This window comes from Gnatocerus cornutus, unplaced genomic scaffold (assembly GCF_029298725.1).
Source record: "Gnatocerus cornutus isolate USDA-ARS CGAHR unplaced genomic scaffold, icGnaCorn1.1 ctg00000023.1, whole genome shotgun sequence".
Lineage (NCBI taxonomy): Eukaryota > Metazoa > Arthropoda > Insecta > Coleoptera > Tenebrionidae > Gnatocerus > Gnatocerus cornutus.
Genome location: NW_028275375.1, coordinates 1,846,746 through 1,870,850, shown reverse-complemented (window position 1 = coordinate 1,870,850; position 24,105 = coordinate 1,846,746). Strand labels below are relative to the sequence as shown.

Here is a 24,105-nt window from a genome sequence, read left to right as displayed (position 1 = left end):
ATAGCATTTGTCCTTCAATGATGGGATGTGAGCCGAACCCATCCACGCTAAGTTCACTATCATAAAGCGCGACACTCCTTCAGTCTAAAGGTTACTGTAATTTCTCATGAAACTTTTACGAAATACTTAAAATATTTGCGCTTCCGGCTCTTCTTGCAGGAATTTATAATATTGAAAGCGCGCGTCTGCTCGTTCCTATTAATTTCAGCGCGAGTAGGGGAAGTGTGCCTAAATCGCACACCTCTGGAGATAATAAGCGACTTCCACGACCAAAATCCATATTTTCATAACAATGTAGGTTAATAAGCAGATTCCCAGTTCAGATTCATTCAACTGGAATTCCGAGTTCCGGCGCGATTTACGTGACTAAAAGTTTTTAAATACGTGAAATGTCGTTCAAGGGGTTGGCAATCCTGCGGTTACCGACAGAGTCGAATTGAGAAGGCTGACAGAAATTTCACATTGAAATTATTTTCTAACCTCAATTATTGCTGCCAATTGATTGTCTTTTCCAATTGATTTGGCGCTATCAAGAGCGCCAGGGACTGTCTTTCACAATAAATTTGGCTTTTGTTTTGAGGTACAAAAGACGATCGTGACAGTTCTGTCATTGTCAAAATTTTGATACCCAGCAGTTTTCTTGTCAAAATTGCCAAATGCCGAATTCTGGGGAAAAATGATGCCAACCTTGTCATCTCAAAATTTCCAAAAGTAAGTAATCGGAATCCCAACCTCAAAATGACTGAATCGAAAACAGGCTTCTGTCAGATTGAAGCTCCGACACCCAAAATGACGCAACAATGAGTCAAATTTAAATGAACAGATGATAGAATCCGCGCTTATAAAGTACATGTTTATTAAATTTTACGACCGACAATAAAATCATTGTCAGCGCTCCATAAACTTGATTTTATTGCATGTCTTGTTATCAGACCAAAATTGACAAAAGTAAAATCGTTTGTTGCGGATAGGATATGAGTCAGTAAAAAATTAAGTGAAATTCTGTGTTCGCGTCGGTATTTACTTTCTACTGTCACTCCATCGCACATTAGCTGCGACAAAAATGAAGATTTTCGGACGGAGAGCAATCTCGAGCACTTATAAAGTAGTAAAAGTGGAATTTGACGCGAAAAAAAAAAACAGTTTTTAGAAATTTTTATTTTGGAACCAAACAAAATAATCTCATTTAAATAATTTAAATAAAAAATTGTAATTCTGGCAATTTTCCCGCTGTGGCAATGAAATTTGAGGATTATATTAAACTGAACATGTTTATCATCTCCTCCAAATTAGAAAATTGTAGACCAAAAAAGACAGAAATTTTTATTTTGGAACCAAACAAAAATTCTCATTTTTTTTAATAAAAAATTGTAATTCTGGTAATTTTTACGCTGTGACATTGAAATTTGGGAATTTTACTAGTTTGAATACCTTTATCACCTCCTCCAAATTAGAAAGTTGTAGACCAAAGGAGACAGTTTTTAGAAATTTTTATTTTGGAACTAAACAAAAATTCTCATTTTTTTTGATAAAAAATTGTAATTTTGGTAATTTTTACGCTATGGCAATGAAATTTAGGGATTATATTAAACTAAACATGTTTATCATCCCCTCCAAATTAGAAAATTGTAGACCAAAGGAGACAGTTTTTAGAAATTTTTATTTTGGAACCAAACAAAAATTCTCATTTTTTTTAATAAAAAATTGTAATTCTGGTAATTTTTACGCTGTGACATTGAAATTTGGGAATTTTACTAGTTTGAATACCTTTATCACCTCCTCCAAATTAGAAAGTTGTAGACCAAAGGAGACAGTTTTTAGAAATTTTTATTTTGGAACTAAACAAAAATTCTCATTTTTTTTGATAAAAAATTGTAATTTTGGTAATTTTTACGCTATGGCAATGAAATTTAGGGATTATATTAAACTAAACATGTTTATCATCCCCTCCAAATTAGAAAATTGTAGACCAAAGGAGACAGTTTTTAGAAATTTTTATTTTGGAACCAAACAAAAATTCTCATTTTTTTTTTAATAAAAAATTGTAATTTTGGTAATTTTTACGCTATGTCAATGAAATTTGGGGATTATATTAAACTAAACATGTTTATCATCTCCTCCAAATTATAAAATTGTAGACCAAAGGAGACAGTTTTTAGAAATTTTTATTTTGGAACCAAACAAAAATTCTCATTTTTTTTTTAATAAAAAATTGTAATTCTGGTAATTTTTACGCTGTGACATTGAAATTTGGGAATTTTACTAGTTTGAATACCTTTATCACCTCCTCCAAATTAGAAAGTTGTTGACCAAAGAAGACAGTTTTTAGAAATTTTTATTTTGGAACTAAACAAAAATTCTCATTTGTTTTAATAAAAAATTGTAATTTTGGTAATTTTTTCGCTGTGGCAATGAAATTTGGGGATTATATTAAACTAAACATGTTTATCATCTCCTCCAAATTATAAAATTGTAGACCAAAGGAGACAGTTTTTAGAAATTTTTATTTTGGAACCAAACAAAAATTCTCATTTTTTTTTTAATAAAAAATTGTAATTCTGGTAATTTTTACGCTGTGACATTGAAATTTGGGAATTTTACTAGTTTGAATACCTTTATCACCTCCTCCAAATTAGAAAGTTGTAGACCAAAGAAGACAGTTTTTAGAAATTTTTATTTTGGAACTAAACAAAAATTCTCATTTGTTTTAATAAAAAATTGTAATTTTGGTAATTTTTTCGCTGTGGCAATGAAATTTGGGGATTGTATAAAACTAAACATGTTTATCATCTCCTCCAAATTAGAAAATTGTAGACCAAAGGAGACAATTTTTAGAAATTTTTATTTTGGAACCAAACAAAAATTCTCATTTTTTTTTAATAAAAAATTGTAATTCTGGTAATTTTTACGCTGTGACATTGAAATTTGGGAATTTTACTAGTTTGAGTACCTTTATCACCTCCTCCAAATTAGAAAGTTGCAGACCAAAGGAGACAGTTTTTAGAAATTTTTATTTTGAAACTAAACAAAAATTCTCATTTTTTCTAATAAAAAAATTGTATTTTGGGAATTTTTACGCTGTGGCAATGAAATTTGGGGATTATATTAAACTAAACATGTTTATCATCTCCTCCAAATTAGAAAATTGTAGACCAAAGGAGACAGTTTTTAGAAATTTTTATTTTGGAACCAAACAAAAATTCTCATTTTTTTTAATAAAAAATTGTAATTTTGGTAATTTTTACGCTATGGCAATGAAATTTGGGGATTATATTAAACTAAACATGTTTATCATCTCCTCCAAATTAGAAAATTGTAGACCAAAGGAGACAGTTTTTAGAAATTTTTATTTTGGAACCAAACAAAAATTCTCATTTTTTTTAATAAAAAATTGTAATTTTGGTAATTTTTACGCTATGGCAATGAAATTTGGGGATTATATTAAACTAAACATGTTTATCATCTCCTCCAAATTGGTAAATTGTAGACCAAAGGAGACAGTTTTTAGAAATTTTTATTTTGGAACCAAACAAAAATTCTCATTTTTTTTAATAAAAAATTGTAATTCTGGTAATTTTTACGCTGTGACATTGAAATTTGGGAATTTTACTAGTTTGAATACCTTTATCACCTCCTCCAAATTAGAAAGTTGTAGACCAAAGGAGACAGTTTTTAGAAATTTTTATTTTAGAACCAAACAAAAATGCTCACTTTTTTTAAATAAAAATTTGTAATTTTGGTATTTTTACGTTGTGGTAATGAAATTTGAGTATTATATTAAACTGAATATGTTTATCACCTCCTCCAAATAAGAAAGTTGTGACCAAAAAAGGCAGTTTTTAGAAATTTTTATTCTAAAACCTAACAAAAAATTCACATTTTTTTTAAATAAAAAATTGTAATTCTGATAATTTTTACGCTGTGACAATGAAATGTGGAGATTTTACTACTTTGAATATCTATATCACCTTCTTCAAATTAGAACGTTGTAGACCAAAGCAGGCAGTTTTTAGAATTTTTTATTTTGGAACCGAGCTAAAAATTCCCATTTTTTTAAATAAAAATTTGTAATTCTGGTAATTTTTACGCTGTGGCAATGAAATTTGAGGATTATATTAAACTAAACATGTTTATAACTTCCTACAAATTTGAAAGATGTAGACCAAAGAAAACAGTTTTTAGAAATTTTTAATTTGAAACCAAACTAAAAATTCCCATTTTTTTTTAATAAAAATTTGGAAATCTGGTAATTTTTACGCTGTGGCAACGAAATTTGGGGATTTTGCTAGTTTAGACATGTTTATCACCTCTTCCAAATTAGAAAGTTGTAGACTAAAGAAGGCAGTTTTTAGAAATTTTTATTTTGGAACCGAACTAAAAATTCCCATTTTTTTTAAGTAAAAATTTGTAATTTTGGTAATTTTTACGCTGTGGCAATGAAATTTGGAAATTTTCCTTGTTTGAACATGTATATCACCTCCTCCAAATTTAAAAGTTGTAGACCAGAGAAGACAGTTTTTAGAAATTTTTATTTTAAAACCAAACAAAAAAATCTTAATTTTTTTGAATAAAAAAATTTGTAATTCTGGTAAATTTTACGCTGTCGCAATGAAATTTGGGGATTTTATTAAATTTAACATGTTCAATACTTCCTTCAAATTAGAAAATTGTAGACCAAAGGAAACAGTTTTTACAAATTTTTATTTCTGAACCAAACTACTAGTGTCACTCTATTACACATCAGCCGCGACAAAAATAAAAATTTTCGGACGGAAAGCAATCTCGAGCACTTATAAAGTAGTAAAAGTGGAATTTGACGCGAAAAAATCTTCCGGTTGACCACAAAAACCCATTGAAGTGGATCCGTGACTTGGCGACGTACGTCGCAGCTAATCTAATTAATAAAAGTGTCCCATAATTAACCCATAAACTCGCCGCAACATGGTAGATGTCATGGTCAATAAGCTCCTCGAAGTCGTGACTCCTTCAGCGTGTGCTATATGTCAATCCCTCTCTTTGCCTCGGAAAATGTCAATTAGCAGATTCCCACAGTATGAAAATTCGCCAATTATTGCCCTCCGATGTTCGAAAGCACGCGAGGAAGTAAAGGAAAGCAATGAGTTAGGAGATGGCAAATGTGGGTCGGCCATCGACAGCAGGTGGAAAGTGGCTGATATCAAAGTTTCATTGAGTAATTTGTACGACAACCGGTGCAGTCGAATGCTGGAAACCCTCGAGTTCGTGTGTCTTCAGTGCTTGTGCTTGTGATAGGATTATTGAACATGGGGCCTATCAAGGTAAAAATTTCAAATTTCGCACCGCAATAATACGAATTTTTTTGATCGCGGGTTGCTGTGGAAAACAAATTGTACCTATCTGTCAATTGATAAGTGTCATTGGTCGTTCAAACTAAGACGTACGTTGTGGTTTTCGCTGTATTTATGTTTCTAGAACAGATAAGATAAGAAAGCGAAAAGCGCATCTTTAGAGGATTTCTCACATTATTTTCTTATCTAAACGAGGACAATGTGGACTATTGAATTCTTTGTATTGTCGTACTTTCTTTACTTTCTTAGCAATAAAAACACGAATTATACAAAAAACGAAGAAAATTTTTAGTATCTCCCGCGTTTTACGTAATTTATGTAACTTTTATCTGCTACTAAGCCACATTTTATGGTCTTCCGTGGTGCTAATGGCTCTGTAATTGTTGGCTTCCTTTGTATTTTATTACAGTGAAACTTGAAAGCATCTGAAAGGATTTCTGTTTTTGCAAGGAGTCGATAAAGAAACCATTAAAATTTATCCTACTATAAATAGTTTATTGTATTGTTAAATTAATTGGAAATTATACGCCGCGCCGGTTAATTTCTAAAATATTAAATTCTTTTGTGAAATATTTAGCAACTTTCAACTACGATGTCATTATCACAGTGTTACCAATCGGATAATAAACACAAGGCTTCTTTGGCAGTTTGATGCATATAAAGACGTGAAATCGATAAAACAGTCGTACCAACCGGCAATAAAAGAAAATATGACTTTGACATTGTTAGAAATTAATTCAACTAACGGAAATGAGTGAATACTGTCAATTTCAGCGATCAACTTACCTTGACACATATTGACAAATTTGTTATAGGAAATAAAAAATTGACAGTCATTTTTACATTTTTTTATTGATTTTCTATGACTGACATTGTTACAAATGAAATCTACAAATGGAAGTAGTAAAACTGTCAATTTCTAATGTCAATTTGTCACATTTTTCATTAAAAAAACTAGTAAATTGACAGTCTTTTTTACAATTTTTTATTTGACTGTTTATAACTTTAATGTTATTAGAAATAAAATCTGCAAATGCAAATTCGTTAATACTGCCAACTCTCGCCGTAACTTTGCCATATTTTTGACTATAAAAAGTGGCAATCATTTTTACAATTTTTTTGACTTTTATGACTTTGACATTGTTAGAAATGAAATTAACAGACGAAAATTGCAAAATACTGTCATTTACAGCGAACAATTAACCATCAATCATATTAGAAAATAAATTAAAGAAAATAGTAAAATGATGTCCTATTTACAATTTAACTATTTTGATTTTTATGACTTTGACATTGTCAGAAATAAAATTTGAAAACAGAAATGAGTTGATAGGCTAATTCCAGCCGTCAATTTGCTCTATTTTTGATTAGAAAAATTAATTATAGAAAATTGTAAATTGACAGTCTCATTACAATTTTTTTATTTAATTTGATTTTTTATGACAGACATTTTCAGAAGTAAAATTAATAGACAAAAATGGTTTTACGGACAAAAATAGATAAATACTGTAAATTCCAGCGGTCAATTTGCTTATTTTCTGGTTAAAAAAAATTAAATGCAAAAAATTGTAAAATGACAATCTCATTTACAATTTTTTTATTTGACTTTCTATGACTTTGACATTGTCAGAAGTGAAATAAAAGACGACAATAGAAAAATATTGTTGATTTCAGCAGTCAATTTGCCCTATTTTTGATTAAAAAAATTAATTATTGTAAATGGTAAATTGGCAGTCCTATTTACAATATTTTAATGAGACTTTCTATGACTTTGACATTGTTGGAAGTAAAATTAATGAACGGAAATAGATACATGCTGTCTATTCTGAATTTGTCAAATTTGTGATTAAAAAAAATTAAATGCAAACAATTCTAGTAAAATGACCGTTCCATTTACAATTTTTTTTTTATTTTTTATGACTGACATTGTCCGAAATAAACTGTCGCCGTCAATGTGCTCTAATGTTGATCAGAAAAAAAATAATTATAGAAAATTGTAAATTGACAGTTCCATTTACAATATTTTAATGTGACTTTTTATGACTTTGACATTGTTAGAAGTATCATTGAGTATAAAAATAATAAATATATATTTTAATACTCAAGGGAAGTATGTACTGTCAATTCTAGCAGTCAATTTGCCAAATTTCTGATTAAAAAAAATAAATACAAAAAATTCTAGTAAAATAACAGTCCCATTTATAACATTTTTTAACTTTTTTTGACTTTGACAAATAAAATCTGCAGATGGAAGTGAGTTAATAGTGTCAATTTTCGCGGTCAATTTGCTCTAAATGTGATTAGAAAAATAATAATTATAGAAAATAGTAAATTATCAGTCCTACTTTAGATTTTTTTAACTTTTTTTTGACTTTGACATTGTCAGACATAAAAATTTGCTTATGAAAATAAGTTAATACTGTCAATTCCAGCTGTCAATTTGATCTATTTTTAATTAAAAAAGATACTTCTATAAAATAGTAAATTGACTGTTCCATTTACAATTTTTTTATTTGATTTTTTATGACTTTGATATTGGAAATAAAATCTGCAGGTGAAAATAGATAAGTTTTGTAAATTATAGCGTTCTATTTGCCATATTTCTGATTAGAAAAATTAATTACAGAAAATGGTAAATTGACAGTTTTATTTGCAACCTTATTATTTGATTTTCTATGAGTTTTTTTGACATTATCAGAAGTGAAATTCACAGACTAATATGGCTAAATACTGTCAATTCTAGTGGTCAATTTACCATATTTCTAAAAAAAAAATTAAATACAAAAAATGGTAAATTGGTAGTTCAATTTACAATTTGTTTATTTGACTTTCTATGACTCTGACATTATCGGAAATTAAATCTGCAGATGAAAATAGATAAATTCTGTCAATTATAGCCTTCTATTTGCCAAATTTCTGATTACAAAAATTAATTACAAGTGGTAAATTGACAGTTTTATTTACAACTTTATTATTTGATTTTCTGAGTTTTTTTGACATTGTCAGAAGTGAAATTCACAGACTAATATGGCTAAATACTGTCAATTCTAGTGGTCAATTTACCATATTTCTAAAAAAAAAATTAAATGCAAAAAATGGTAAATTGGTAGTTCAATTTACAATTTGTTTATTTCACTTTCTATGACTCTGACATTGTGGGAAATAAAATCTGTTGATAAAAATAGGTAAATTCTGTCAATTTTAGTGTTCTATTTGCCATATTTCTGATTAGAAAAATTAATTACAGAAAATGGTAAATTGACAGTTTTATTTGCAACCTTATTATTTGATTTTTAATGAGTTTTGTTGACATTGGTAGAAGTGAAATTCACAGACTAATATGGCTAAATACTGTCAATTCTAGTGGTCAATTTACCATATTTCTAAAAAAAAAATTAAATGCAAAAAATGGTAAATTGGTAGTTCAATTTACAATTTGTTTATTTGACTTTCTATGACTCTGACATTGTGGTAAATAAAATCTGTTGATAAAAATAGGTAAATTCTGTCAATTTTAGTGTTCTATTTGCCATATTTCTGATTAGAAAAATTAATTACAGAAAATGGTAAATTGACAGTTTTATTTGCAACCTTATTATTTGATTTTTAATGAGTTGTGTTGACATTGGTAAAAGTGAAATTCACAGACTAATATGGCTAAATACTGTCAATTCTAGTGGTCAATTTACCATATTTCTAAAAAAAAAATTAAATGCAAAAAATGGTAAATTGGTAGTTCAATTTACAATTTGTTTATTTGACTTTCTATGACTCTGACATTGTGGGAAATAAAATCTGTTGATAAAAATAGGTAAATTCTGTCAATTTTAGTGTTCTATTTGCCATATTTCTGATTAGAAAAATTAATTACAGAAAATGGTAAATTGACAGTTTTATTTGCAACCTTATTATTTGATTTTTAATGAGTTTTGTTGACATTGGTAGAAGTGAAATTCACAGACTAATATGGCTAAATACTGTCAATTCTAGTGGTCAATTTACCATATTTCTAAAAAAAAAATTAAATGCAAAAAATGGTAAATTGGTGGTTCAATTTACAATTTGTTTATTTCACTTTCTATGACTCTGACATTGTGGGAAATAAAATCTGTTGATAAAAATAGGTAAATTCTGTTAATTTTAGTGTTCTATTTGCCATATTTCTGATTAGAAAAATTAATTACAAAAAATGGTAAATTGACAGTTTTATTTACAACTTTATTATTTGATTTTCTATGAGTTTTTTTGACATTTTCAGAAGTAAAATTAACAGACTAATATGGCTAAATACTGTTAATTCCAGTGGTCAATTTATCATATTTCTAAAAAAAATTAAGTACAAAAAATGGTAAATTGGTAGTTCAATTTACAATTTCTTTATTTGATTTTCTATGACACTGACATTGTCGGAAATGAAATCTCCAGATAAAAATAGGTAAATTTTGTCAATTTTAGTGTTCTATTTGCCATATTTTTGATTAGAAAAAATAATTTCACAAAATGGTAAATTGACAGTCTCTTTTACAATGTTATTATTTGACTTTCTGTGACTGTGACATTGCCAGAAGTAAAATTAACAGACACAATAGGCTAAACTCTGTCAATTCCAGCGGTCAATTTGTCATATTCTTGATTAAAAAATTAAACGCAAAAAATGGTAAATTGACTACGTCATTTACATTTTTTTTTCTCGACTTCTGCAACTCGCCTCAGCCAATTCAAGTAACGTGAGCTGAAACCCGAGACCCGCCGAAATTCGCACCCAATTACGCCGATTTTCCAATCTAACATCTCCAAACAAAGTATCCGTTTTTTTAATTCGTTTTTTATAGAAACTGATGCGCTCGACGGACCTCGTTCCATCAAATCGTTACTGCACAATTAAGGTCAAACAGCTTAATCTTCTGGTCATATTTCAAGCGAATTAATAAATCCAGAAAGAAATTTTCTCCATTGTTCGTTTATTATGCGCATTGATTAGCACTTCACGTTGCTCAGTCACATTTCGAGCAATTTCAAGGTGGTGCTGTCATTAAAGTAAACATGTTCCTACATGTGATTGTGGAGTTCTTTGCTCTGAATGCAATGTAGGTTGGGTTAGCGCGATCCATCCATGGCAAAGATCTACGAAATTGTTTTATTACCACGTATGCTGGTGATAATTGCCTGTAAAAACTGGCCTAATTTTTTCTAGTTTTACTTTCATGGTAAAATTCGCGTTGCATCGGTTCGCTCTTGAGCTCAAAATTCCTAATTTAAGTAAACACCTCGAAGTTTCTCCTCAGGATTGTTTTAAAATAGTTACCGGCAGCGCAATTAAAAAACACAGGTGAAAGTAGGTGATGAGACGGAGTTATTGACTCCAAGACTTTCTTCCATTACGTTATGCTCAAATTTACAGGTGCTCCTCTTGGTGGTCTTCGCTACGGTTTACTGTGCGGAAAAACCTCCACCTACTGTTACCCGCACTGAGATTAAAGTGTCGCGGAGTTTGAATCCAGAGGATATGCAGACTGTTAATGTGATGACGAAGGATGGGAATGTCGCGCAGTTGATTGTTAAGAGGAGAGATAGGAGGACGGAGGCGCCGAAGGAAGAGGAGAAGAAGCCGTTTTCGAGGGCGATTTACACGAATTGGATTCCGGTGTCGTCGTTTTATTACCAGCCGAATATCATCAGGTTGGACACTATTGCGGTGGTGAGGAACGCGACGGAGAAGAAGCCTAATGTCATCGATAGCGACAGGTAATTTTTTTACAATAAAACTAAAAAAATATATAAAAAAAATAAAAATTAAAAAAAAAATTCTTAATTCAGATAATTGTACTGCCATAGTAATAAAATTTAGACAATTTATTGGTTTTAACACGTTTACCACATCTGCCAAATTACAAAAAAGAAGACATTGCAGACATTTTTATTTAGCAAATGAACAAAAAATTTGCATTTTTTAAATAAAAATTTGTAATTATAGTAATTTTCACGTTGTGGTAATGAAATTTGGGAATTTTACTAGTTTAAACACGTATGTCAACTCCTCTAAATTACAAAATTGTAGACCAAATGAGACAGTTTTTAGAATTTTTTATTTTGCAAACGATCTAAAAATTTCCATTTTTTTAAATAAAAATTTGCCATTCTGGTAATTTTCTAGCTGTAACAATAAAATTTAAGGATTTTAGTAGCTTAAACACGTTAATAATTTTCTCTAGATTAGAAAACTGTTGAACAGAAAAGACATTTTTTATTTCGAAAACGAACTAAGAATTCTCATTTTCTTTAAACAAAAAATTGTAATTCTGGTAATTTTCACGCTGCAGCAATGAAATTTGGGGATTTTACTAATTTTGACACGTTTATAATTTTCTCTAAATTTGAAAACTGTTAACAAAAAAGACAGTTTTTAGACATATTCACTTTGCAAATAAACTGAAAATTTCCACTATTTTTAGATAAAAATTCGTAATTCTGGTAATTTTTACTATGTAGTAAAAAAATTTGGGAATTTTACTAGTTTGAACACGTTTATCACGTTCTCCAAATTAGAAAGTTGTACACCAAAGAAGACAGTTTTTAGAATTTTTTATTTTGCAAACGATCTAAAAAATTCCACTTTTTTAAATAAAAATTTGCCATTCTCGTAATTTTTTAGCTGTGACAATAAAATTTAAGGATTTTACTAGTTTAAACACGTTAATAACTTCCTCTAAATTAGAAAACTGTTAAACAGAAAAGACAGTTTTTAGAAATTTTTATTTTGAAAACGAACTAAGAATTCTCATTTTCTTTAAACAAAAAATTGTAATTCTGGTAATTTTCACGCTGTAGCAATGAAATTTGGGGATTTTACTAATTTTGACACGTTTATAATTTTCTCCAAATTTGAAAACTGTTGAACAAAAAAGACAGTTTTTAGAAATATTCACTTTGCAAATAAACTAAAAATTTTCACTTTTTTAGATAAAAATTCGTAATTCTGGTAATTTTTACTATGCAGCAAAAAAATTTGGGAATTTTACTAGTTTGAACAAGTTTATCACGTTTTCCATATTAGAAAGTTGTACACGAAAGAAGACAGTTTTTAGAAATTTTTATTTTGCAAACGAACAAAAAATTCTCATTTTTTTTTAAATAAAAATTTCTAATTCTGGCAATTTTTACGCTGTTACCGTGAAATTTGGGGATTTTACTAGTTTGAACACGTTTATTATCTCCCCCAAATTAGAAAGTTGTAGACAAAATGAGAGATTTATTAGAAATTTTTATTTTGCTACTGAACTAAAAATGCAAATTTTTTTAAAATAAAAATTTATATTTCTGGTAATTTTCACGCCGTGGCAATAAAATTTGGAGATTTTTCTTATTTAATCACTTTTATTATCTCCTTTAAATTAGAAAATTGTAGATGAAAGGAGGCAGAATTTAGAAATTTTTATTGTGGAACCAAACAAAAAATTCCCTTTTTTTGAAATAAAATGTAATTCTGGTAATTTTTACGCTGGTGCAATAAAATTTGAGAATTTTACTAGTTTGAACACGTTTATTATCTCCCTCAAATTAGAAAGTTGCATATAAAAGGAGAGATTTATTAGAAATTTTTATTTTGCTACTGAACTAAAAATGCACATTTTTTTAAAATAAAAATTTGTAATTCTGGTAATTTTCACGCTGTGGCAATAAAATTTATAGATTTTACTTATTTAAACACGTTTATTATCTCCTTTAAATTAGAAAATTCTAGATCAAAGGAGGCAGAATTTAGAAATTTTCATTGTGGAACCAAACAAAAAATTCCTATTTTTTGAAATAAAAATTTGTAATTCTGGTAATTTTCACGCTGTGGCAATGAAATTTGGGGAATTTACTAGATTGAATACGTTTATTACCTCTTCCAAATTAGGAAGTTGTAGATCAAACGAGACAAATTTTAGAAATTTTATTTTGCAAATAAACTAAAAATTCTTATTTAAAAAAAAAAATTCGCAATTCTGGTAATTTTTACGCTGTGGCAATAAAATTAAAAAATTTTACTAGTTCATTCAAGTTTATTATCTCCTTTAAATTAGAAAGTTGTAGACCAAAAGAGACAATTTAAAAAAAAAATATTTAGCAAACATTGAAAAAATTCTCATTTTTTAAATAAAAATTTGTAATTCTGGTAAATTTCACGCTGGTGCAATAAAATTTGGGAATTTTACTAGTTTGAACACGTTTATTAACTCCCCCAAATTAGAAAGTTGTAGACAAAAGGAGAGATTTATAAGACATTTTCATTTTGCTACTGAGCTAAAAATGCACATTTTTTTAGAATAAAAATTTGTAATTCTGGTAATTTTTACGCTGTGGCAATAAAATTTGGGGAATTTACTAGATTAAATACGTTTATTATCTCTTCCAAATTAGGAAGTTGTAGATCAAACGAGGCAAATTTTAGAAATTTTATTTTGCAAATAAACTAAAAATTCTTATTTATTAAAATAAAAATTCGCAATTCTGGTTATTTTCACGCTGTGGCAACGAAACTCGGGGATTTTACTAGTTCAATCAAGTGTATTATCTCCTCCAAATTAGAAAATTGTAGGCCAAAAGAGACAATTTAAAAAAAATATATTTAGCAAACAGAGAAAAAAATTCTCATTTTTTAAATAAAAATTTGTAATTCTTCTTTGTAATTTTCACTGGTGCAATAAAATTAGGGAATTTTACTAGTTTGAACACGTTTGTTATCTCCCCCAAATTAGAAAGTTGTATACCAAAGAAGACAATTTTTAGAAATTTTTGTTTTGGAACCAAAAAAAAATCTAATTTTAAATAAAAAATTGTAATTCTGGTAATTTTTACGGTGTGGCAATGAAATTTGAAGACTTTACTAGTTTGATTACGTTCATCACCTCCTCCAAACGACCAAACGAGACAACTCAAAAATAAATAATTTCACAACCAAATTAAAAATTCCCATTTTTTGATTCTTCCAGAATCCCGAACGTCCCCAAATCGGTCACCATCCGCTCCGGCGACATCTACATAAAAAACAACAACGAGAAGAAGCGAGCGCGCTCCATGGTCCAAATGGGGGAGGATGGCATCCCCGTCGTCCAAGGAGTGCGCGTCCCTGACGACGAGTCCGACCGACAAACTTGGAGGAACGCGCGCGTCATCAACGGCGAATTAGTCCCATATGAAGAAGGTTACAAGCCACCTGCAGCCGTTCCCGTCGGCGAGTTAATCTACGCCAGTCAAGCAAAAGAGGATGTGAGAAGTTTAGGTCCTTTCACCAAACAGGACAATTTTAATTCCTACGGTCCTTTCACTGTTAAGGACAATCTTCCGGGAGAAAAACCCAAAGAGAATGAAGATTACGTGCACTTTAACACCCAGTCTGGAATCGGTCCGTTTACTAAAGCCGATAACGCGAAGATTACTAATTCCAAGTTGATCGATTACATCAAAGAAATCAACGCGAAGGAAAGTAGAAGAGATTATTTCGCTAGGCGGAAGTACCGCTCGTACGACGAAAGCTCGCAGATGCAAAGACGAATGTTGCAATATCCAGGGCAGCACTCGTACCCTAATTCGTTACTGTACACTCCAACGTCCAAATTAAGTCCGGTGACGTTCAGCGAAGGGGTGCGCACCCCTGTCTTACAATACGCACACCCGGAGTTGGGGGTTCAACCCGCCAAAGTCACTCCAGAAGACGAAATTCAGTACAAAGAGTACGAAGTGGACAGCGGCCGCCAGTCGCAGTACGATGGGAACAGTGTGGATTATTACCGGAAGGACGTCATGAACTACCCCTATAACACCTATTATATTAAGCCGAAGCCGGAGCAACCCTTCTGGATTAGAATCACCGAAAGTATTAAAGATAACGTGCAGAATGGGTTCGCGAGGATGCAGCAGTTGACGCGGCCGGTTTTTGAGCCGATAGTGGAGGCGACTCATAAGATTTCGCATAATTTGGGGTTCTCGAAAGAGCCGCAGGCGCAGGATAAAATGGGGTTGATAGCCCCCATGGGGAGTTCGGTGATTTTACCGGCGCTGGGGCTGGTGGCTGGGGGAGCGGCGTTGGGCCTGGGGGCGGCTGCTGTGGGCAGGTTTCTCAACCCGGAGGACATGAGGGGCTTTCAAGGTAAGAACAAGTAAATTTAAACCTAGAAAAAAAAATTCTAAAACTCTCAATTTTTGTTCTAAAATTCTATAATTTAGTACAGGTAATGAGAATCTCAAAACTAGAAAACATACCAAATTTAGTTGTTCTAACTTTAAAACTGTCGGAGTTACGAAATTTAAATCGAAAACTTTTTATTCTGAGTTAGTTCTGAAAGTAAAAAATTCTAAAATTCGCAATTTTTGCTTTAATATTTTAAAATTTAACACACTTAGTATTTATCACAAAAGTAGTAAATGTTCGAAATTTGGTTGATCTAACGTTAAAACTGTCGGAGCTACTGAATTTAAGCCAAAAATTTTGATTTTTAGCTAGTTCTACAAATCAAAAATCTAAAATTTTGATTTCTTTGTTTTAAACTTTTAAATATTAACACACTTAATAAGCATTTTATAAGTAGTAAACATACCAAATTTGGTTGTTCTAACTGTAAAATTGTCGGAATTACGGAGTTTAATGGAAAATTTTTAATTTTAAGTTGGTCTAACAAATAAAAAATTCTGAAAATTTCAATTTTTGTTTTAAAATTATATACTTTAAAACACTTAATAAACATCTCAAAAGTAGTAAATGTACGAAATTTGGTTGTTCTAACTTTAACACTGCCAGAGTTACGAAATTTAATGGAAAAATTTTGATTTTGGGTTAGTCCGACAAATAAAAAATTCTGAAATTCTCAATTCTTGTTCTAAACTTTTATGATTTATTACACCTAATAAGCATTTCAAAAGTAGGAAATGTACGAAATTTGATTGTTCTAACTTTAAAACTGTAAGAATTACGGAATTGATTAGAGAAATTTTGATTTTGAAGTAGTCCTATAAGTCAAAAATTCTCAATTTTTGCTTTAAAATTCTATAAATTAATACGCTTCATAAGCATCTCTTAAATAGCAAATGTACCAAATTTAGTTGATCTAACGTTAAAACTTTCGGAGTTACGAAATTTAATCAAAAATTTTGTATTTTGAGTTGACCTACAAATAAAAAACTCCAAAATCTTCAATTCTTGTTCTAAAATTCTGAAATTTAAAACACTTAATGTGCATTTCAAAGGTAGTAAACATGGCAAATTTGGTTCTCCTAACTTTAAAACTGTCGGAGTTACGAAATTTATTTTAAAATGTGATGAATTGGTTCAACAAATAAAAAATTCTGGAATTCTGAATTCTTATTTTAAAATTCTATAATTGAACACACTAAATAAGCATTACAAAAATAGCAAATGTACCAAATTTGGTTAATCTAACGATAAAACTTTTGGAGTTATGGAATTTAATCGAAATTTTTCGATTTTGAGTTGGTCTAACAACCAAAAAAATTCTGAAATTTTCAATTCTTATTTCAAAATTCTATAATTTAATGCACTTAATAAGCATTTTCAAAGTAGTAAATGCGCGAAATTTGAATGTTTTAACTGTAAAATTATCGGAGTTACAAAATATTATCGAAATTTTTTTATTTTGAGTTAGTCCTACAAATAACAAAAAACTGAAATTCTTATTTTTTTTCTAAAATTCGAAAATTTGATACCCTTAATGAGCATCGCAAAAGTAGTAAACATACCAAATTTGATTTTTCTGACTTTAAAACTGTCGAAGTTACAGCATTAAATCGAAAAATTTTAATTTTGAGTTAATCCTACAAATAAAAAATTATAAAATCCTCAATTCAAGTTTTAATATTCTATAATTTTATACACTTAATAAACATATTTAAAATAGTAAATGTACCAAATTTGATTATTATAATTTCAAAACCGTCGGAATTATGGAATTTATTCGAAAAATTTTGATTTTTAATAAATATAAAAAATTCTGAAATACTCAATTCATGTTTTAAAATTCTATGATTTAATACACTTAATAAGAATCTCAAAAGTAGTAAATGTACCAAATTTGGTTAATCTAACGTTAAAACAGTCAAAGTTACGGAATTTAAAGGAGAAATGTTGATTCTGAATAATTAGTCCTATAAATAAAAAATTCTAAAGTTTTCAATTTTTGTTCTAAAATTCTATAATTTATTATACTTAATAAGCATCTCAAAATTAGTAAATGTAGCAAGTTCTATAGTTCTAAGTTCAAAACTCTCGGAATACGAAATTTATTAGAAATATTTTTCGATTTTGAGCTTTTACAAATAGAAAAAATCTGAAATTCTCAATTCTTGTTCTAAAATTTTGAAATTTAATTTACTTAATGAGCATTGCAAAAGTAGTCAACATGCCAAATTTGGTTCTTCCAACTTCAGAACTGGTGAAGTTACGGAATTTAATCGAAAAATTTTGATTTTGAATTGATCCTACAAATAAAAAAATCTAAAATCTTCAATTCTGGCTTTTAAATTCTATACTTTAATAACACTTAATAAACATCTCAAAGGTAGTAAACACACCAAATTTGGTTCGGGGTTACGCAACTAAATAAAAAATATTTAACTTTGAGTTAGTCCTTCAAATAAAAAATTCTAAAATTCTATAATTTAGTTCACGTAACAATTTTTAAAGTAATTTAACCAAAAAAAACGATAGAAAAAAATCTTTTATTCGCAGGTGTCGTGATAATGGAAGACAACCCCCACGCCCCCCACAAGCGCTTCCGCCGCAGCGCCGAGGACGAATTCTACATGCAAAAATTAGTCTCTGAGGTGGAGAAAGACAAAGGCTTGCACCACCTCGCCGCCCCTCACTTCTGGTCGGACACCCCGTGCGCCAAACGCCTCTTCTGCGACGTCATGGTCCACCAGAACGACGACGAAGTCGTCCTCATGGAGAAGAAAATGGACAGTTTGATGGCATCGTAAGTCTTGTTGTTAGTTACGCAATGCTCAGTGTTCCAATGCACTTGAGATTTGAGTCCACTGGCAGTGAGTGTAGAAAGTAGTTTTTTTCTTTGGTTTCATTGACGAGTCATGGTTAAACACCCATAAGTAGGACGGAGAAAGCTACCGTCTTCATCTTTTCGTGGTTCTCACCACACCCAAGCAATCTTCGATAATCAGAACAAATCACTGTTATGGCCCTTAGGGCCCTGCAAACAATTGCTGGCCTGAAGGCCACACGTGAGGGCAGGAAATGTAACAGCCAACAATGATAATTATGTAACTGCGACAATCAGCTTATGTAACATAAAAATGTGGAAATCAAGGATTTATTATTCTATAGACTCGTTAAATTCTTGCCAAAGATGCGACTGGGTCGGAATGCTGATTAGCCTCGAGCTGAAAGTTGTTACTTTCACTCAAGAGCAGACAATAACGAGCGTTAAACCGCGATAATAACAATAATCGCTCTTCTTCCAGTGTCCATCCAGATGTGGCCAACCAGGTCTCCCACCATTTGCAAGAAGTAATGGACGCGGTGAAAATTAGAGATTGCTCCAAGTTTTACTGCAGTAGAAGATACGTTTTTCCTGCTCCAGCGGCGTAATTAACACAGAAAACTGTAGCTTCAACCATGACCCATGAATATTTATTGTCAGTGTTAGTAGTTTCTTTTGAAACATTATATTAATGTTACCTAATAGTATTGTTATAACTGTTTAAAACGATCAGTTCGTTTGACTTCTTTGCCATATTTATCGATGTATGGTCCAAAATTTGGGATTTGCAATTTCTTCAGCAAAAATCGGAATTGGAAAATGAGGCTGAATTTCCTTGCATTGTTATTGTGGATACTAAAACTATAGTGATATTAAACAATGTACATAGTCACCAAACTTGTAATAATTTATAAAACAATTTTTAATATTAAGGACTAAACGTATGAAATAAAATTAAAAACAATGTGTGTTTTTCTTCTAAAATACCAATAAAACGACTAATTTTATGTGTACTATGTCAAAGCAGTGACTCTAAAACAGGTGAAATTTGGTACAGTAAATCAGCGAGATAAAAATTTTAATCTCTCCAAATTTCGTTGCTGTAACCTTAAAACTGCTAGAATTACACGTGTAAATATAAAATTTGGAAATTTTCGGTTTATTACAAAAATTAAAATTTCTAAAATTGTTTTTTTTTTGGCTTAAAATTTTGAAGTTGGGTACAATAAATAAGCGAGATTAGAACAGTAATCTCTCTAAAGTTTGTTGCTGTAACGTTAAAACTGTTAGAATTACACGTGTAAATACAAAAATTTAAAATTTTTGGTTTATTGCAAAAACTAAAAATTCCTAAAATTAGTGCTTTTTGGCCTAAAATTCTGAAATTTGGTACAGTACATCAGCAAGACGAGAATAGTAATTTCTCCAAATTTCGTTGCTGTAACGTTAAAACTGTTGGAATTACACGTGTAAATATAAAATTTTGAATTTTTTGGTTTATTACAAAAATTAAAATTTTTAAATTTGGTGCCTTTTGGTCTAAACTTTTGAAATTTGGTACAGTAAATCAGTGAGATAAGAATAGTAATCACACCAAATTTCGTTGCTGTGACCTTAAAACTGCTTGAATTACACATGTAAATATAAAATTTTAAAATTTTCAGTTAATTATAAAAACAAAAATTTCTAAAATTAGTGTCTTTTTTGGTCTAAAATTTTGTAATTTGGTAGAGTAAATCAACAAAACAAAGATAGTAATCACTCCAAATTTCGTTGCTGTGACCTTAAAACTGCTTGAATTACACATGTAAATTGAAATTTTTGGTTTATTTCAAAAACTAAAATTTTAAAAATTTGTGTTTTTTGGCCTAAAATTTTAAAATTTGGTACAGTAAATTAGCAAGTTAAAAATAGTAATCTCTACAAATTTCGTTGCTGTAATATTAAAACTGCCAGAACTACACGTGTAAATATAAAAAAAAATATAGTTTGTTTTATTACAAAATCTAAAATTTCTAAAACTTAAGTTTTTTGGTCTAAAATTTTGAAATTTGGTACAGTAAATCAACGAGATAATAATAGTAATCTTTCCAAAATTCGTTGCTGTAACCTTAAAACTGCTAGAATTACACGTGTAAATATAAAATTTTAAAATTTTCAGTTAATTATAAAAACAAAAATTTCTAAAATTAGTGTCTTTTTTGGTCTAAAATTTTGTAATTTGGTACAGTTTATCGGCAAAATGGGAAGAGTATTATCTCGAAATTTTGTTGCTGTATTCTTAAAATTACTAAAATTACACGTGTAAATGCAAAATTCTAAAATTTTCAGTTTAATACAAAAACAAAAATTTCTAAAATTTGTGTATTTTGGTTTAAAATTTTGTAATTTGGTAGAGTAAATCAACAAAACAAAGATAGTAATCACTCCAAATTTCGTTGCTGTGACTTTAAAACTGCTTGAATTACACATGTAAATATAAAATTTTGAAATTTTTGGTTTATTACAAAAATTAAAATTTTTAAATTTGGTGTCTTTCGGTCTACACTTTTGAAATTTGGTACAGTAAATCAGCGAAATAAGAATAGTAATCTCTCCAAATTTAGTTGCTGTGACCTTAAAACTGCTTGAATTACACATGTAAATTGAAATTTTTGGTTTATTTCAAAAACTAAAATTTTAAAAATTTGTGTTTTTTGGCCTAAAATTTTAAAATTTGGTACAGTAAATTAGCAAGTTAAAAATAGTAATCTCTACAAATTTCGTTGCTGTAATATTAAAACTGCCAGAACTACACGTGTAAATATAAAAAAAAAAAATAGTTTGTTTTATTACAAAATCTAAAATTTTTAAAACTTAAGTTTTTTGGTCTAAAATTTTGAAATTTGGTACAGTAAATCAACGAGATAATAATAGTAATCTTTCCAAAATTCGTTGCTGTAACCTTAAAACTGCTAGAATTACACGTGTAAATATAAAATTTTAAAATTTTCAGTTAATTATAAAAACAAAAATTTCTAAAATTAGTGTCTTTTTTGGTCTAAAATTTTGTAATTTGGTACAGTTTATCGGCAAAATGGGAATAGTATTACCTCGAAATTTTGTTGCTGTATTCTTAAAATTACTAAAATTACACGTGTAAATGCAAAATTCTAAAATTTTCGGTTTAATACAAAAACAAAAATTTCTAAAATTTGTGTATTTTGGTTTAAAATTTTGTAATTTGGTAGAGTAAATCAGCAAAACAAAGATACTAATCTCTCCAGATTTCGTTGGAGTATCATTAAAACTTCCAGAATTACACATGTAAATATAAAATTTTAAAACTTTTAATTGATTACAAAAACCAAAATTTTTAAAATTGTTTTCTGGTCTAAAATTTTGAAATTTAGTACAGTAAATTAGCAAAACGGAAATAGAAATCTCTCCAAATTTTGTTGCTGTTTCGTTAAAACTGCTTGAATTACACGTGTAAACATAAAATTTTAAAATATTCGGGTTATTACAAAAACTAAAATTTCTAAACTTGATGTGTTTTGATCTAAAATTTTGAAATTTAGTACAGTAAATGACCAAAACGAAATAATAAGCTGTCCAAATTTCGTTGTTGTAACCTTGAAACTGCTAAAATTACACGTGAAAATATAAAATTTTGAAATTTTTGGTTTATTACAAAAACTAAAATTTCTAAATTGGTGCCTTTTGGCCTAAAAATTTGAAATTTGGTACAATAAGTCAACGAGATAAGAATAGTAATCTCTTCCAATTTCGTTGCCGTAACATTAAAACTGTAAAAACTACACGTGTAAATATAAAGAAAAATAATTTTTGGTTTATTACAAAAACTAAATTTTTTAAAATTGATGCCTTTTGGCCTAAAGTTTTAAAATTTGTTACAGTAAATCGGCAAGACAAGAATAGTAATCGCTCTAAGTTTCGTTGCTGTAGCGTTAAAATTGTTAGAATGACACGTCGTGTAAACATAAAATTTTAAAGTTTTTGGTTTATTTAAAAAAATAAAATTTCTAAAATTAGTACTTTTTGGTTTAAAATTTTGAAATTAGGTACAGAAAAACAGCAGAATAGAAAAGTATAGTAAGTTCTTCAAATTTCATTGCTGTATCGTTAAAAGTGTTTGAATTTCAAGTGCAAGTACAAAATTTTGAAAATTTTAGTTCACTACAAAAACAAAAATTTATAAAATTTTTGTCTTTTGGTCTAAAATCTTGTAATTTAGTACAGCTAATCAGCAAGACGGAAATAGTAATTCCTCCAAATTTCGTTGATGCAACGTTAAAACTCCTAGAATTACAGTCGTAAATATAAAATTTTGAAATTTAGATTATACCAAAAATTTCCAACATTTGCATTCGGCCCTGTAATTTTAGTAGTTTCAATGCCAGCGTAACAAAATTTTGGAAACTTGTTACTTTTAAGTGGCTAAATCAATGTTTTAAGTTTCAAAGTTTTTGAGCGACACGACGAATTTAAAAAATTCCCATTAATAATGATAATTTTTCCACAACTGACATCAAAGGCGCGAGTTTCGAATTGAATCCCTTAAGAACGAGAGAAGACGAAATAATTTGCGTTTCTCCAAAAACCAAAACATCGGCGAATTTCTTGCAAAGAATGTTTGCCTTAATCCGACTTTAATATAAACATTTAGGCCAATTTATCGCCATAAAATCTCTAATTTAAGCAAATTCCTGTTCATTGGCGCCGGCATTGTAGAGAGTGGAAATATTTGAACATCCGCGAAAACTTTTTTACCTCTTGTTTACATTCTACATATGTAAAATTTCGTGGTTGTTGACCAAGATTGATTAAAACTTAATGAGGTGCGCCTGCCAAAATCCGCCTAATTTGTGTATGTAAATGAAACACGTTAGAATCTATTAACAAATCTCTTGACCCAAAAAGTCATATAGACTAGCACTAATATAACACAATCATTGTTTTTCTTTAACTCCACACGCGAATCTAGAGCAGTCCCCTCCTGCCAAACCGACATCAGCAGCTTGCTCCACTTCCTTCAAAACGTACTCATAGCTAGTATCAGGGTGGATTGACATCATCTTCGTCGCTTTGAGCAGCATATCGCCCGCAGAAACGTACTTCTTCGCTTGCTGCGGCTGTTGACACGCCACGTGCTGAAGACAGCCATTATCTCCAGGAGCTCCTGCAAAACACGATAAACTAAAAGCACTTCACTGTTCCAACAAACCTGTTAAGTAGCTCAAGTAGAGCAACAACTCGTCTTCAGTTAACACTTGTTCTTCGCCATCGCTGCTTCGCCCAAAACCGCCTTTCCACTGTCCCGTTCCAATGGAACCCGCCGCGAAAATCAGAGCTTTCAACAGCACCAAAACGAGGAGGTTTGTGAGGTTCAAAGAGACGACTTGGGAGCCACCTGCGGCTGTAGGGCCGTAGCCTCTTGACATCAAATTTCCAGCGAGAGAGCTCAAGAACCCTTTAGGGTCCAGACCCCTGAAAATTCGTTCGAGTTGATCACACTTACGAGTTGTACGGTACCTGCTAATGTCGTTTTCGCTTTCCACAGCTGCTGGGGAAATGCTTTTCACTAGAACACCCGAGAAGAGGATCACCACTGCGAGTTTGTAATGCATGTTGGCTGGGGAAGATCTGGAGACACATTCAGAGCAAATATTTTTATTTATATGTTTATATAACCACTTTTGGATTGTAGAAATCGCTTGGAGTTATAGAGTGTCATTCTATTGTTGTTTGTAAAACGCTATTGTTTATGCTCCGCGTCTTGAACA

The 24,105-nt window shown here is 30.0% G+C and overlaps 2 protein-coding genes across 2 annotated transcripts; one reads left to right on the top strand and one right to left on the bottom strand.

The window, feature by feature from the left end:
- Nucleotides 1-5,006: 5,006 nt before the first annotated feature.
- Nucleotides 5,007-19,283, top strand: LOC148166305 (uncharacterized). Its single transcript, XM_088048707.1, has 5 exons — nucleotides 5,007-5,297; nucleotides 10,729-11,072; nucleotides 14,303-15,459; nucleotides 18,052-18,298; nucleotides 18,801-19,283. Exons 1-5 carry the CDS (start codon nucleotides 5,283-5,285, stop codon nucleotides 18,925-18,927), a joined length of 1,890 nt encoding a protein of 629 aa, XP_087904833.1. The 5' UTR covers nucleotides 5,007-5,282; the 3' UTR covers nucleotides 18,928-19,283.
- Nucleotides 19,284-23,212: 3,929 nt separating this feature from the next.
- On the bottom strand, nucleotides 23,213-23,949 carry LOC148166304 (uncharacterized). Its single transcript, XM_088049277.1, has 3 exons — nucleotides 23,855-23,949; nucleotides 23,547-23,809; nucleotides 23,213-23,501 (listed from the first exon to the last, which is right to left on the bottom strand). Exons 1-3 carry the CDS (start codon nucleotides 23,947-23,949, stop codon nucleotides 23,272-23,274), a joined length of 588 nt encoding a protein of 195 aa, XP_087905403.1. The 3' UTR covers nucleotides 23,213-23,271.
- Between the last annotated feature and the right edge of the window lie 156 nt (nucleotides 23,950-24,105).

Bases quoted from the DNA above. Each gene is read 5' to 3' on its own strand.
- LOC148166305 (XM_088048707.1), top strand. The intron at 15,460-18,051 runs GTAAGAACAAGT...TTTTATTCGCAG, and splicing joins GGACATGAGGGGCTTTCAAG to GTGTCGTGATAATGGAAGAC. The intron at 18,299-18,800 runs GTAAGTCTTGTT...CTCTTCTTCCAG, and splicing joins ATGGACAGTTTGATGGCATC to TGTCCATCCAGATGTGGCCA.
- LOC148166304 (XM_088049277.1), bottom strand. From the start codon at position 23,949: ATGCATTACAAACTCGCAGTGGTGATCCTCTTCTCGGGTGTTCTAGTG. The intron at 23,810-23,854 runs GTACCGTACAAC...ACGAATTTTCAG, and splicing joins AGCGAAAACGACATTAGCAG to GGGTCTGGACCCTAAAGGGT. The intron at 23,502-23,546 runs GTTTGTTGGAAC...CGTGTTTTGCAG, and splicing joins CTACTTGAGCTACTTAACAG to GAGCTCCTGGAGATAATGGC.